Genomic DNA, 16435 nt, shown 5'->3' on the forward strand with positions numbered 1-16435 from the left:
CTCTCCACAAAAATCTACTCAAAATGGACCACAGACCTAAAAATAAAACCTAAAACTATAAAAGTTCTAGAAGAAAACAGGAGAAAAGCTTTGCTACCTTAAGTCAGGCAAAGTTTTTTATACACAACACCAAAAACATGATCTATAAAAGAATAAACTGGTGAGCCAGACTTCATAAAAATTAAGAATCTCTGCTCTTTGATTTGGGAGAAAGTGTTTGCAAATCACATATATTATAAACAGCTTGAATCCAGAATACATAAATAACTCTCAAAATTTAATAATTAGAAAATAACAATAAAAAATCAGAAAAAGATTTTAATAGATACTTCACCAAAAAAGATATTCAGATGACAAAATACACACAGGAAAAGGTGCTTAATATTATTAGTCATTAGGGAAATGCATGAATGGTGAGATATGTGTATTTGGATGACTAAAATAACATTATGAACTCCACAATATGAAGGGTGTGACCTAACTGGAACTCTCATATACTGCTGGTGGGAGTGCAAACTCAGGTAGCTACTTTGGGAAACAGTTTGGCAGTTTATAATAAAATTTAAAAATATACTTAACATACAGCTCAGCAATCTCATTTCTATTTACTCAAATTAAATTAAAGTGTATATTCATACACAATCTTTATGTGAATGCTTACCAACCCAGATATTTCCCAGCTGGAGAATGGATAAGCTTTGGTACTCCCATACAATGGAATATTACTAAGCAACAAAAAGGAACAGATTACAGTGACACACAATAACATGGGTGAATTTCTAATGTATTATGCAAAGGGAAAGAAGCCAGACTCAAAAGGTCAGCTACTGAATATCTACATGACATTCCAGAAAAGGAGAACCTATGGTCACAGAAAATAGATGAGTGATTACTAGGAGCTGGGGCACGAGAAAAGAAGTGGGGCTGATGACAAAGGTCTGGAGAAATGTTTGAGGGGATGGAACTGTTCTTTATCTTGATATGGTGATGGTTTGTCAAAACTTGCAGAACTGCACATTTTATTTGTCTTAAAAAGAGGAATAAATGAAAAGTTAGAGGAATACAAGAAAGAGCTTGACTGCTTCTGAGTTGGTGTGGAAAGGGGGAAGGCAGGGACATCTTTGAGGAAGAAAGATGAGTTACCAAGTCTTCCAGGCAGAGGGGAAAATGTGTGTGAAGCCACAAAGGGAGATCGTTTACAGCCTATTTATGGAAAATGGAGTTGTCTGGGAGTGGGTACAGCACAGAATGTTATCTGTGGTGGGAGAGACAGTTAAGAAAGGTAGAAGATATCAATTCACACCCATTACAATGGTTATTATAAACAGTGTTAGCAATGATGGCACTGCCGCTGGGAATATAAAAGGATGCAGGTGCTATGGAAAATGTATGGCGGTTCCTTGAAAAATTAAAAATAGAATTATCATATCAACCAATTCCTACTTCAGAGTATATACCCCAAACAACCGAAAGCAGAAACTAGAACAGATACTTACATACCCATGTTCACGAAAACATTATTCATAATAGTCAAAAGGTGGAAGCAACCCAAGTGTCTGTCCGCTGGCCAATGAATAGATGAACAAATGGGATATATACATACAATGGAATATTGTTCATTTTTAAGAGGAAATTCTGACACATGCTACAATGTGGATGAACTTGAAGACATTACGCTAAGTGAAATAAGTCAGCCATAAAAGAACTACTACTATATGATTCCATTCATAGCAGGCACCCTAGAGCAATGGTCCCCAGCCTTTTTGGCACAGGTTTCAAGGAAAACAACATTTCCACAGGATGGAGGTAGAAGGATGGTTTTGGGATGAAACGGTTCCACCTCAGATCATCAGGAAGTAGCCCACCAGCTGCTCACTTCCTGCTGTGCAGCCTGGTTCCTAACAGGCCACAGACCGGTACCGGTCTGCAGCCCAGGGGCTGGGGATCCCTGCCCTAGAGCATCAAATACATAGAGACAGGAAGTAAATGATGGTTGCCAGGGGAAGTAAATGATGGTTGCCAGGGCATAGGGGGAGAGAAAATGGGAGTTATTGTTCAGTGGGCACAGGTTTAGTTTTACAAAAAAAAAAATTCTGGAGACAGACAGTGGTGATGGTTGCACAACAATTTAAATGTACTTAACACCACTGAACTGTACAGTAAAAACATAGTTATCATAACTTAAAATTAATTAATTAAAATAAATATGTAAGAAAGAAAAACAAGGAAAGGTACAGAGGGGAAATGAAATTATGCAAATCCTTGACCAGACAACTAGGAAGCTGTGGCAACTTCATTTTTTCTTGGGCTACAGCACTTTGTAAGTTTTTGAGCAAGGGAAGAAATGCCATTAGCTCACAATCTACCCCTTCCAGAAAGTTCTGCTGGATTCTGCCTGTTGCCCCCAGATGTCAGACACCTCCCCGCATTTCCCAGGGCAGGCAGTCCAGCATATCTAGATGATGGCCCTTATTTCTGTTCAATGTGATCACAGTTTGTTCCATCATCCCTGCCCCATCAAAATTCATCTCCTTGAGGGGAGGGGCTATTTTTATATTACCAGTGCCTAAGTCAGCTCAGCAATGAGATTTATTTTTTCAGCAAGATCCTTATGTCAGGAGGACAGAGGTGGTCTTGTTCTTACCTTCTTCTCTTTGAGGTTAGATTTTCCTGTATCCCTCAGAGGCCTCAAACTTCCTGCCTGCTCTGTCTTGGGGACACTACCATTCTCTTCTTTCATCTCTATCAGTCTCAGGGCTTGGTTTTCCTTGACAAATGGATGGTCTAAACTCAGAGAAGCCCACATCTTCGTTGACCCCCATTAAGATCTCAGAAGCAGTGATGAGAACCCTCAGTGCAAGCTGTAGGGCAGGCAGAACTTCTAACGAGAAGGTAGTGAGAGCACAGCCTCCCTCCCCTGATAGAAAGGCAACTTGGGCCCAGAGGGTTAGAGTCTCTGAGATTCCCCACCACAATCTCTTAGGTGGGGGTGAGGTGAGATAGTGACATCACAACCACACTGCTTTGCTCAGTTTCTGATGTCAGCCAATGTCATGCCAGGGCTAAAGGGCCAGCACATCCCTCTTTGTGATTCTGGTCTCCCAGGGGCAGAAAATAGGAAGCAGGCTAAAGATGCCCTAGGACTTACGGACAAGGCAATAGTATGACGAAAGCCTGACTTCTGTGCATCACTGTTCAGCTTATAACATGCACAGTAGAGAACATTTAGGAATACAGAAAAATATAATTGAAAATTCACATATCCCATCTCACAGAGAAATGAACTAGCATATTTCTTTCCATGTTTTCCAGTGTGTAAGTGTGATGATTAATACTGAGTATCAACTTGACTGGAATGAAGGATACAAAGTATTGTTCCTGGGTGTCTCTGTGAGGGTGTTGCCAAAGGAGATTGACATTTGAGTCAGTGGACTGGGAGAGGCAGATCAACCCTCAATCTTGGTGGGCACCATCTAATCAGCTGCCTGCATGGCTAGAATAAGGCAGGCAGAAGAAGGTGGAAAGAGTAGACCTGCTGAGTCTTCTGGCCTTCACCTTTCTGCCATGCTGGATGCTTCCTGCCCTTGAACATCAGACACCAAGTTCTTTAGCTTTTGGAGTCTTGGACTTAAACCAGTGGCTTGCCAGGGGCTCTCAGGCCTTCAGCCACAGACTGAAGGCTGCACTGTTGGCTTCCTCACTTTTGAGGTTTAGGGACTTGGACTGGCTTCCCCGCTCCTCAGCTTGCCAAAGGCCCATTGTGGGACTTTACCTTGTGAGTCAATACCCCTTAATAAACTCCCCTTCATATATACATCTATCCTATTAGTTCTGTCCCTCTAGAGAACTCTGACTAATACACTAAGCTTATCTATGGCTTACTTTCTTGCTCTCATGCCCCCTATCAAATCCATAAGAAAACCATATTTACTCTTAAAGTATATTTTTAAAATATATCCAGAATATGATCACCTCCCCAGCTACCCTTCTGGTCTAAGCCACCAACATTTCCTCTCATCTGGATTACCAAAATTACCTTCTCATTGGTTTCCCACCTTTGTTCTCATGAAGCTAGAATGATCTTTTAAAGCCTAAGTCAGATCATGTCCCTTCATAATACCCTCTTACTCTCTCATTACTCAGAGTTAAAGTCAAAGTCATTGGAATAGCCTCAAAGGCCCTACATGACCAGGCCTTGGGATGCCTCTAATGTCATTTCCAACTCACTCCCCCTTGTCCACTATGTTCTTGTCACACTGGCTTCCTTAAATCCCCTAGCCATGCCAGCCATACTCTTGAATTAGGGTGTCTGCACTAGCTCTTCCCTCTATCAGCAATTTCTTCCTCCAAATATCAACATGCCTCACTCGACTCCTTCATCTTTGTTTGAATGTTACCTCCTTGATGAAGCCAGCTTTGGTCACACTATATAAATGGTCCCAGTCCTGGTACTCCAGAGTCTCCCTGAATCTTCTCTATCATTTCCTTTTCAATAGCACTTTGATACTTTAAAAAATTCTATGTAAGTTACTTATGCGGCATGTTCATGGCTAACAATGTATCTCTCCTACTAGAATGAACTCAGAGGGGAAAGGAATATATGCGATTTTGCTCACTGCTATATCCTAAGTGCCTAGGGCCATTGTACAAAAATTAGGCACAAAATGCTGAAAGCAATGAGTGTGTGACATTCATCTGTTAACTGTTCCCCAGTATCTGCTCTTCATTTCTTTTCAAAATAGTCTCCCTGCAACTTTTAGCACAGTGCATGCAAACAGGTCCCTGCTGCCCCAGGTGTGGCCCTGGGACTGTTTTCTCCAGTAAAATGTCAGAATGATATGTGCAACTTCCATGGCAATTCCCTACAAGGAAATATTTGTCTTCCTAACCTTTTTCCTCTCTTCCTGCTGGTTAAGAAATGGTGCCCATCGGAACAGTAGCCTTTAAAGCAGAGATGGAGACAGCATGTTGAGGATGACAGAGGAATCTCATTAGTCAGTCTAGGTTCCTAAATGACCTCATGAAAGAACCTCTGATCCTAGCCCTGGGCAATCCTAATACATCTGGATTGTTATGCATAACAGAAATAAACTTTCTTATTTAATTTCTCCACTGCATTTTGAGGTTCCCTCTTACAGTAACTTAGGCTTACTCTAACTAGTATATAAAGGAACACAAAATAATTTTTCTTTTTTGATTTATCAGTATAGTGATTTATACTATTAATAATAGTGCTCCTAATATCAAACCATCTTTGCATTCCTGGAATAAAATCCATGTGATTATGATGTATGGTATTTTAAATGTGCTACTAGATTCTCCTGCCTAATATTTAGTTTTTTACAATATTCAAAAGTGAGATTAATGTGTTTTTAGAGAGTTTCTTTTTCAGTTTGACATTGATGTTATGCTAACTAAGGGTAGACTACTAGGTCAAAAGATACGGATCTTTTTAGGGTTCACAATATAGATAACCAAAGGCTTTCAGGAAGGTTGTACCAATTTATATTCCCACCAATAGCATTTTAGAGTGTTTATTCACTGCACCCTAGGCATTTTGGTATTATTAATTTAAAATGATGCTTGGTATTACTTAAATTAATTTACTTTTTCAATATATTAAAAAATAGTATGTCTTAATTAGCATTTTATTTATTACTAGTGAGAATGAAGAGGTTTATTTAAGCCAACTACACTTTTAGTGGTCATGTACTTTCTATTTATTTATTTTTTTACCACGTCCCACAATGTATTCAATTTAGTTAAATTACTCATACAGTTTCAATTTTTAATTTACTTAATCTGTACAAAGCTGGATCAGGCAAACCAGGCCCATAGAGAATTTTTTTTTCCATTATGAATAAGGGTTAGAACAAGACCTGACTCTCAACCCAGAACTCTTCCACTGTACTAGACCCATAATATATCTGTGCAGCTTTATGCCCATCAGCTCATTCTATTGTCCTCCCCTCAAAGAAAGTCTAAACATAGGAGCCGGGCATCTGAAATAAGAGGCTCTGTCCCTTTATCCCAACATCCCCGAGTCTCTCAACAAAGACAAAATAAGTTTGGTTCTAAGTGCATAAAATGCTATTTGAAATGTTGATGTGATGTGGAAAAAACATCAGAAAGGCTGCTTGGAATAATATTAAAATAATTACAGTCTAGCTATCTATGACCTACTGTCAAAAAAGCATGAATTTAAAATATACATAATGACCACAATGATATTCTACAATTAAAGTACAAAAAACATAAAAAGAAAAGGTGCATCTTTTACATAAAAAGTACTCTTATACATATAACTTAGCATGAAAGCTGGGACATATTTAACAGTGAAAGGGATAGCAGGAAATGCTAAGTCACACAAGATACTGGGACAACAGGTAAAAGTGAGAATGTTTTGGTCAAATCAAGATGTATACACACCCTATTAATGGTAACATATCAAAGTAGTACCATAAGTAATTATTTCTGTTCTTATTTGTAATCATTTCTTCACTGATAAAGATCCTAGTGAAATATATTTTTTCATTTTATTAACTTTAGTGTTATAAAAAACAAATGCACTGTCCAATTAGGCTATTACAAATTTAGCCATGAAGTTGAAAGGATCAAAAGATTTACACAGGCAAAGACTGGGAGTGGCATTAGCAAGATGGTAGAATAGATTGTCTGGCATCACTCCTGTCACAAAAATGTGACTAAAAACTATCCAAAGACAAGAATACCATCCTGAGTTCACCAGAACTTGGAGAAGCAGAGAAACTCCCTGGGCCCACAGAACCGAGAGAAGCCATGACTGGTAAGAGAAATATTCATGTTGGACTGTGCTGCCCTCTCCAACAAGCCATCATAATATCCCTCACACAAAATTTCTCTAGATTCAGTTTCCAGGGTAAGAGGTTGCAGACATTAGATCTCCTCAACAGTCTGGGAATCTTCACATGAAGACCATTCTGGTCTTGTCCCACAGAAACTAATGGAAATGCCAGGAATACTAAACCAACTGGGGTGAATTGGGGACAAACAGCCGGCACTGATTACATGAACTAGTACATGGATCTTGGCAGCTACTCTGTACTTCAATCAGTGGGGAAGCCATATAAAAGAGACTGGTTGGTGCTGTATTGCTGCAGGGGGCAGAATCTGTGGGAAGACTCAAATTCCTGGCTAGATTTTTCCACAAACCCTAAGTGCTCTATGGAGCCTTACCCTGACCCAGAAACAACCAAAAGGTTGGGATTAAGTTCTGGTGCCTGCTTAAGCCTTCCTTACACTGGAAAACAATGGCAGGTCAGCAAGGTAGTTCAAAAGCAATATTTAACTTCCAATGCTCACGATAAGTCTTCCCCAGACCAGAAAACAATGGCAGGCAGTGATTTTGTTTCAGAGAAGCATTTAAGTTCTTGAGTTCACCATAAATCTTCCCCACACTAGAAAAAAATGGCAGGGCAATGAGTTAGTTCCAGTGCAGTGTTAGTTCCAATGCTCACTATAAGTCTTCCCCAGAATGGGAAGTAACAACAGGCCAGCATTTAACTTCTGAAGCTAAGTAGTAAAGGTCTTATACCACCAAAGAACATGTGCATAAACTGGAGGAGGTGGACATCTCCTCAAATATGCATCCATCAACATAAAGTTGCAAGGATTGTGAAAACTCAGGGGAATATGACACCACCAAAAGAAACTAACAATAGACTCAGAAGAGTTGACGAACTGTGAAATATCAGATAATTTAGAATAATATTTTTAAAGAATTTCAGAAAATCACAAGCAAATATGGATAGAAAACTAAAAGAAATTTGGAAAACAATCAGGAACAAAGTGAGAAATTTGACAAGGAAATTGAAATAAATAAAAAACCAAATAGAAATATAAGAAAAGATAATACAATAATAGAACTGAAAAACTCTATTGAAAGTTTCAACAGCAGACTTGACAAAACATAGGAAAGAATTAGCGAGCCTAAAGACAGAACATATGAAATTACTCACAGAAGGCAAGAGGATAAAGAAAATGAGTGAAGAAAGCTTACAAGATTTATAGTGAAAACAACAGAATATACATTCATCTCCTTGCCACACAGAACATACTCTAAAATCGATGACATAATTGGACAAAAAACAATCCTCGGCAAAGGCAAAAGAAAGGAAATCATACTAAACACACTGTTGTACCACAGTGTAATAAAAATAGAAGGCAAGACTAAGAATATCACTCAAAATCATGTAATTACATGGAAATTAAACAACGTGCTCCTGAATGACTTTTGGGTAAATAATGAAATTAAGGCAGAAATCAAGAAGTTCTTTGAAACTAATGAAAGCAAAGATACAACATACCAGAATCTCTGGGACATAGCTAAGGCAGTGTTAAGGGGGAAATTATACAGAGCACTAAATGTCCACATCAAAAAGTTGGAAAGATCTCAAATCAACAACCTAACATTGCAACAGAAAGGCTTAGAGAAGCAAGAACAAATCAACCTGAAAGCTAGCAGAAGAGAAGAAATAACCAAAACGAGAGCTGAAATGAAGGAAACTGAGACACAAAAAGCCATTCAAAAGATCAATGAATTCAGGAGTTTGTTTTTTGAAAAACAAACAAACTAATAAGATAGATAGGCCACTAGCTAGACTAATAAAGAAGAAAGAGAGAAGATCCAAATAAGCACAATTAGAAATGACTAAGGGAATGTTACCACTGAGCCCACAGAAATAAAAATAACCATCAGAAACTCCTATGGACATCTCTATGCATACAAACTAGAACACCTAGAAGAGATGAATCAATTCCTGGACACATACATCTTGCCAAGACTTAACCAGGAAGAAATTTATTTCATGAACAGACCAACAACAAACTCCAAAATCGAATCAGTAATAAATAGCCTAACAAACAAAAAAACTCCAGGACCTGACGGATTGACAGCCAAATTCTACCAGATATACAAAGAAGAGCTGCTACCATTCCTACTGAAACTATTCCAAAAAATTGATGAGGAGGGACTCCTCCCCAACTCATTCTATGAGGCCAGCACCATCCTGATACCAAAACCTGGAACAGACAAAAAAAAAAAAAAAAAAAAAAAACAGAAAAGAAAACTTCAGGCCAATGCACTTGATGAACATTGTTGCAAAAATCCTCAACAAAATACTGGCAAACTGAATCCAGCAGCACATCAAAAAGCTAATCCACCATGATCAAGTAGACTTCATCCCTAGAATGCAAGGTTGGTTCAACATACACAAATCAATGAATGTGATTCATCACATAAACAGAACTACAGACAAAAACCACATGTTATCTCAGTAGATGCAAAAAAAAAAAAAAAAAGGCTTTCAGTAAAATTCAACACCCCTTCATGTTAAAAACTCTAAATAAACCAGACATTAAAGGAACATACCTCAAAATAATAACAGCCATCTCTAACAAACCTACCACCATTATGCTGAATGGGTAAAAGCTGGAAGCATTTCCTTGAAAACCAAAAAAAGACAAGAATTCCCTCTCACCACTCCTATTCATCATAGTATTGGAAGTCCTAGCCAGAGCAATCAGGCAAGAGACAGAAATAAAAGACATCCAAATAAGAAAAGAGGAAGTCAAACTTTCTGTTTGCAGACGTGATTCTATATCTAGAAAATCCTATAGTTTCAGCCTCAAAGCTCCTTCAGCTGATAAAAAACTTCAGCAAAGTTTTAGGATGCAAAATCAATATACAAAAATCACTAGTATTCCTATACACCAACAACAGTCAAGCCAAGAGCAAACAAGAAAGCAATCCATTCACAATTGCCACAAAAAGAATAAAATACATATTATACCTAGGAATACAGCTAATCACGGAGGTAAAAAGTCTCTACAATGAGAATTACAAAACACTGCTCAAAGAAATCAGAGAAGACACAAACAAATGGAAAAACATCCCATGCTCATGGACTGGAAGAATCAATATCATTAAAATGGCCAAAGCAATTTATAGATTCAACGCTATACCTACCAAACTGCCAATGACATTTTTCACACAATTAGAAAAAACTATTTCAAAATTCATATGAAACCAAATAGAGCCTGAATAGCCCAAGCAACCCTAAGTAAAGAGAACAAAGCTGGAAGAATCACCTTACTCAACTTCAAAGTATACTACAGAGCTATATTAACCAAAACAGCCTGGTACTGGTACAAAAACAGACACATAGATCAATGAAACAGTACAGAAAGCCCAGAAATAAGGCTACACATTTACAACCACTTGATCTTTGACAAAGATGACAAAAATAAGCAACAGGGAAAAGACTCCCTATTCAATGAATGGTATTGGGATAACTGGCTAGCTGTATGCATAAGACTGAAGCTGAATCCTTTCCTTACACTATAAACAAAAATCAACTCAAGAATAATTAAAGACTTAAATGTAAAACCTAAAACTATAAAAACGCTGGAAGACAATCTAAGCAATACCATCCTGGACATAGGAACAGGCAAAGATTTCACGACAAAGACACCAAAAGCAATCACAACAAAAACAAAAGTTGACAAGTGGGCTCTAATGAAACTTAAGAGCTTCTGCACAGCAAAAGAAACTATCAACAGAGTAAACACACAGCCTACAGAATGGGAAAAAATATTTGCAAACTATGCATCTGACAAAGGTCTAATATCCAGCATCTATAAGGAACATAAACAAATTTACAAGAGAAAAACAAACAGTCCCATTAAAAAGTGGGAAAGGACATGGACAGACACTTCTCAAAAGAAGACATACATGTGGCCAACAAGTATAGGGAAAAAAGCTCAATATCACTGATCATTAGAAAAATGTAAATTAAAACAACAATGAGATACTATCTCACACCAATCAGAATGGCTATTAGTAAAAAGTCAAAAAATGACAGATGCTGGCAAGGGTGTGGAGAAAATGGAACACTTATACACTATCAGTGGGAGTGTAAGTTAGTTCAACCATTGTGGAAAGCAGTATGGTTATTCCTCAAAGTCCTGAAAACAGAACTACCATTCAACCCAGAAAACCCATTACCAGGTGTATACCCAGAGGAATATAAATCATTCTACCATAAAGACACATGTACATGAATGTCCACTGCAGCACTATTCACAATAGCAAAGACATGGATCACCTAAATGTTCATCAGTGACAAACTGGATAAAGACAATGAGGTACATATATACCATGGAATACTATGCAGCCATAAAAGAATGAGATCATGTCTTTTATGGGAACATGGATGGAGCTGGAGTATATTATCCTTAGAATAGAAACAGGAACAGAAAACCAAAGACCACATGTTCTCACTTGTAAGTAGTGGCTAAATGATGTTACCAATGCAACAAACCTTCACATGTACCCCCAAACCTAAAATAAAATTTAAAAAATGACTTACAAGACATCATCAAGTAAATGAATCTCCACATAACAGAAATTCCCAAGACAGAAAAAGGTCCACAAAGCATATTTTTAAAAAATGATGACTGAAAATTTCCCAAATCCCAAGAAAAATTATATCATCCAGGCACAGGAAGAAGTAATCAATCAAATTTAACCCAAAGGGGAAATCCCCAAGGCACACAATAATCAAATTAGTAAAAATGAAAGACAAAAAAAGAATACTCAAAGCAGCAAGAGAAAAGGCACATATCATATTCACTGGAGCCCCAATATGGTTTTCAATAGATTTCTCGACAAAAACCCTGAAGGGCAGAAGAGAGTAGGATGCTATATTCCAAATTTGGGGGTTGGGTGGGGGAAAGGAGCGACTGGCAACTAAGAATACATACTCAACTTAGCTATTCTTCAGAAATGAAGGAGAGATAAAGATTTTCCCAGACAAATCAAAGCTGGGGTTATTCATCAACACCAGACCTGTCTTACACAAAATGCTAAAGGGAGTTTTTCAATTTGCAAGAAAGAAATGAATACTAACATGTAACAAGAAAACATCTAAAGACATTAAACTGACTTGAAAAAAACAAGAAAACAGACACATTCAGAATAGTCTAATACTGGAACAGAAGCAATTAAACCACTTATGTCTTGAGCGTGCAGACTAAAACACAAAACTATTTTAAAATAATAACTACAATAATTGGCTAAGAGACAGGCAATATAAGAAGATGTAAATTGAAGCATCAAAGAGTCAAAATGTGGTGAAGAGGATGGTGTTAAAGCGTAGTTTTTTTTGTTGTTATTTTTCTTTTGGTTGTGTTCAAAGTTAAGTCACTATCAGTTTAAAATAACCTCTTATAACTAAAAGATGTTTCTTGTAAGCCTCATGGTGGCCACAAAGCAAAATAAATACACTAAAAATAGCACAGAATCAATAGATACACTACAAATAGCATAGAATCAAAACATACTACCAAAGAAAATCACTTAACCACAAAGGAAGACAGTAAAGAAGGAAGAAAGGATTTACAAAACAATCAGAACACAAGTAAGAAAATGGCAGCAGTAAACTCTTTCCTACCAAAAACTTTGAATGCAAATGGGTTAAATTCTCCAATTAAAAGACACAGAATGGCTAAATGGATTTAAAAGAAAACAAGATTCAATGATATGCTGTCTTCAAGAAACTCACTTCACCTATAAAGACACACACAGACTGAAAGTAAAAAGATAGAAAATGATGTCTCATGCAAATGGAAACCATAAAAGTGCAGGAATAGTTACACTTATATTAGATTATATTGACTTTAAGTAAAGAACTGTAAAAAGACAGACAAAGAATGCTATATAACAAATAAATCAATACAGAAAGATAATATAATAATTGTAAATATACCTGCACCCAACACTATAGCACCCATACATAAAAAACAAAAATTAACAGACCAAAAGGGAGAGACTGACTGCAATACAATAATAGCAGTAGACTTCAACATTCCACTTTCAGAATGGACACATGATCCAGACAGAAAATCAACAAAGAAATATTCGAGGTAAACTGTCCTCTAGACCAAATGGACCTAACAGACATTTACAGAATTTTCCACCCAACTAGTGCAGACATTTACAGAACATTTCCTCAACAGCACATGGAATAGTCCCCAGTATAGACCAAATATTAGGTCACAAAACAAGTCTTAACAAATTTTTAAAAATCAAAATCATATCAAGTATCTTTTCTGATCACAATAGAATAAAACTAGCTATTAATAACAGAAAGAATGTTGGAAACTGTATAAATTCATGGATATCAAACAGCAGACCCCTTGATAAGAAATGGATCAATGAAGAAATTCAAAGAGAAATGTTAAAATTTATTGAGACAAATGAAAATAAAAATACAACACATTAAAACCTATGAGATGCAGGAAAATCTGTTCAAAGAGGAAAGTTTATAACAATAAATGTCTACATCAGAAAAGCAGAAAGACATCAAATAAACAATCCAACACTACACTTCTAGGAAATATAAAAGGTAGAACAAACCAAACCCCAGATTTGTAGAAGAAATGAAATTATAGATTAGAACAAAAATAACTGAAATTGAAACCAAAAAAAGAAAAGTCAACAAAACAAAAAGTTGTTTTTAAAAAAGATAAGCAAAACTGACAAACCTTTAGCTAGACTACATAAGAAAAAAGAGGAGACCCAAATAAATAAAACCAGAGATAAAAAGGGAGACACTAAAATTGACACCACAGAAATACAAAGGATCCAGTAGAGTCTATTATAAACATCTACACACCAACAAAATGTAAAGCCTATTAACAGAAGAAATGGATAAACTTCTGAGAACATGCAACATACCAAAATTCAACTATGAAGAAATAGAAAAACAGAACAGACCAGTAATGCATAATGAGATTGAAGCACTAATAAAATCTTTCATCAAAGAAAAACCCAGGACCTTAGGGCTTCACTGCTGAATTCCACCAAACATTTGAAAAAGAACTAGTACCAATTCTACTCAAAGTCAACAAAAAAAGGAAGAGGAGAGAATACTTCCAAACTTATTCTACAAGGCCAGCATTAACCTGATACTAAAACCCAGCAAGGACACACACATACACACACACAAAGAAAACTAGAAGTTAATATCCCTCATGAACATAGATGTAAAAATCCTCAGGAGAATACTAGCAAACTGAATTCAGCAACACATGAAAAAGATCATTCATCATGACCAAGTAGGATTTATCCTGGGGAAGCAAGGATGATTCAACATAAATACATCAATAATATACCACATTAATGAAACCAAGAACAAAAACTATATGGTCACTTCAATGGATGCTGAAAAATCATTCAATAAAATTCAACATCCCTTTATGATTTAAAAAAAAAAAAAAAACCTCTCAACAAACTGTGTATAGTAGAAACACTTCTCAAAACAGTAAAGGCCATATAGGACAAACCCAGAGCTAACACCATAGTGAAAAGGGAAAAATTGAAAGTCTTTCCTCTAAAATCTGAAATAAAACAAGGATGCTCACTTTCACCATTTCTATTCAATATAGATAGTATTGGGAGTCCTAGTCAGAGCGATTAGGCAAGAAAAAAAAAATAAGAGGCATCCAAATTAGAAAGGAAGAAGTCAAATTATCCTTATTCACAGACAACATGATCCCATATTAAGAAAAACCTAAAGACTCCACCAAAATAATGTTAGAACCACCAAACAAATTTGGTAAGGTTGCAGGACATAAAATCAACATGCAAAAATCAGTAGCAATTCTATGCACCAACAGTGAACAATCATGAAAAAAAATCAAGAAAGCAATCCTATTTACAGCAGCTATAAAAAAATCTAGGAATACATTTAACCAAAAGTAGTAAAAGTTTCTACACTGAAAACTTAAAACACTGATCAAAGAAATTAAAGAGAACACAAAAATGGAAAGATACTCCATGCTCATGGATTAGAAGAATTACCAATGCTAAAATGCCCACACTACCCATAAAAATCTACAGATTGATTGCAATCTGTATCAAAATACCAATGAGATTCTTCAGAGAAATACAAAAAACAATTCTAAAATTTGTATGGAACCACAAAAGACCCCAAATAGCCATAGTGATCTTGTGCAAAAATTATAAAGCTGGAGGAATTGCACTATCAGGCTTCAAAATATACTGCAAAGCTATCATAACCAAAACAGCATGGTAATGGTAGAGAAATATACACATTGACCAATGGAACACAATACAGAACCCAACACATCTTTACAGCTAACTCATTTTTGACAAAGGTGCCAAGAACATATTTTGGAGAAAGGACAGTCCCTTCATAAACAGTACTGGGAAAATTGGATATCCTTATGCAGAAGAATGAAACCAGGTCCCTATCTCTCATCATATAAAAAAATCAAGTCAAAATGGATTAAAGACTTAAATGTATGACCTGAGAGTATGAAACTACTTGAAGAAAATATTGGTCTAGGCAAAGATTTTTTTTTTGTAAGACTTCAAAAGCACAAGCAACCAAAGCGAAAGCAGAAAAATGGGATTATATCAAGGTAAAAATCTTGAAAAATATTGAAGTAAATATACATTAGTACTGACTTTCTGCACAGCAAAGAAAACAATCAAGAGTAAAAAGAAATCAGAGAACATACTGGCAACCTATCCATCTGACAACAGATTATATAAGGAACTCAACAGCAAAAAACAAATAATCCAATTTAAAAATTGGCAAATGATCTGAACAGACATTTTTCAAAAGAAGATATACAAATTGCCAACAGGGCATGTGAAAAAAATGCTCCATATTACTAATCATCAGAGAAATGTAAACCAAAGCAACAATGAGAGGATATCTCATCCACTTAAAATTGCTATTATCAAAAAGACAAAAAACAAACGCTTATGCGGATGTGGAGAAAGGGGAACACTAATACACTGTTTGTCGGAACACAAATTAGTATAGTCACTATGGAAAACAGCATAAAGGTTCCTCAAAAAACTAAAATTAGATCTAGCATATAACCCAGCAATTCCACTGCTGAATATATACCCAAAAGAAAGGAAATTAGTATACCAAAGAGAGATCTGCACTCCCATGTTTATTGCAGCATTATTCACAATACTAAAGATATGGAAACAACGTAAGTGTACATCAGCAAAGGGGTAGATAAAGAAAATGTGCAATATATACACAACAGAGTATTAGCTATAAAAAGAATGAAATTCTGTCATTTTCAGCAACATGGATAGAATTAGATATCATGTTAAGTGAAATAAGCCAGGCACAGAAAGACAAATATTGCATGTTCTCATTCATATGTGGGAGCTAAAAAAGTGGATCTCATGAAGGTGAGAGGAGAAAGATAGTTACCAGAGGCTGGGAAGGGAAAAGAGGAGAAGGCATAAAGAGAGGTTGGTTAATGAATACAAAAATACAGTTAAACGTAAGGAAGAAGTTCTAGTGTTCGATAGCACAGTGGGGTGCCTATAGTTAATAATTTA

At 36.3% G+C, this 16435-nt stretch overlaps 1 protein-coding gene across 8 annotated transcripts in view; it reads right to left on the reverse strand.

Annotated features, from left to right (window-relative positions):
* The window catches only part of CEP112 (centrosomal protein 112), a 558138-nt gene that overhangs the window by 186978 nt on the left and 354725 nt on the right, over positions 1-16435 (reverse strand). The window contains exon 1 of one of the 8 annotated variants that reach the window (XM_023212021.2): positions 2645-3050. The exons of the other annotated variants lie outside the window; for them this stretch is intronic. Coding sequence (XP_023067789.1) covers positions 2645-2806 — 162 coding nt within the window. The 5' untranslated portion in view covers positions 2807-3050. Of the gene's footprint in view, positions 1-2644; positions 3051-16435 lie in introns of those variants that run through there. 8 annotated transcript variants of the gene reach the window in all.

Source organism: Piliocolobus tephrosceles, chromosome 16, assembly GCF_002776525.5.
Source record: "Piliocolobus tephrosceles isolate RC106 chromosome 16, ASM277652v3, whole genome shotgun sequence".
Taxonomy (NCBI): Eukaryota; Metazoa; Chordata; class Mammalia; order Primates; family Cercopithecidae; genus Piliocolobus; species Piliocolobus tephrosceles.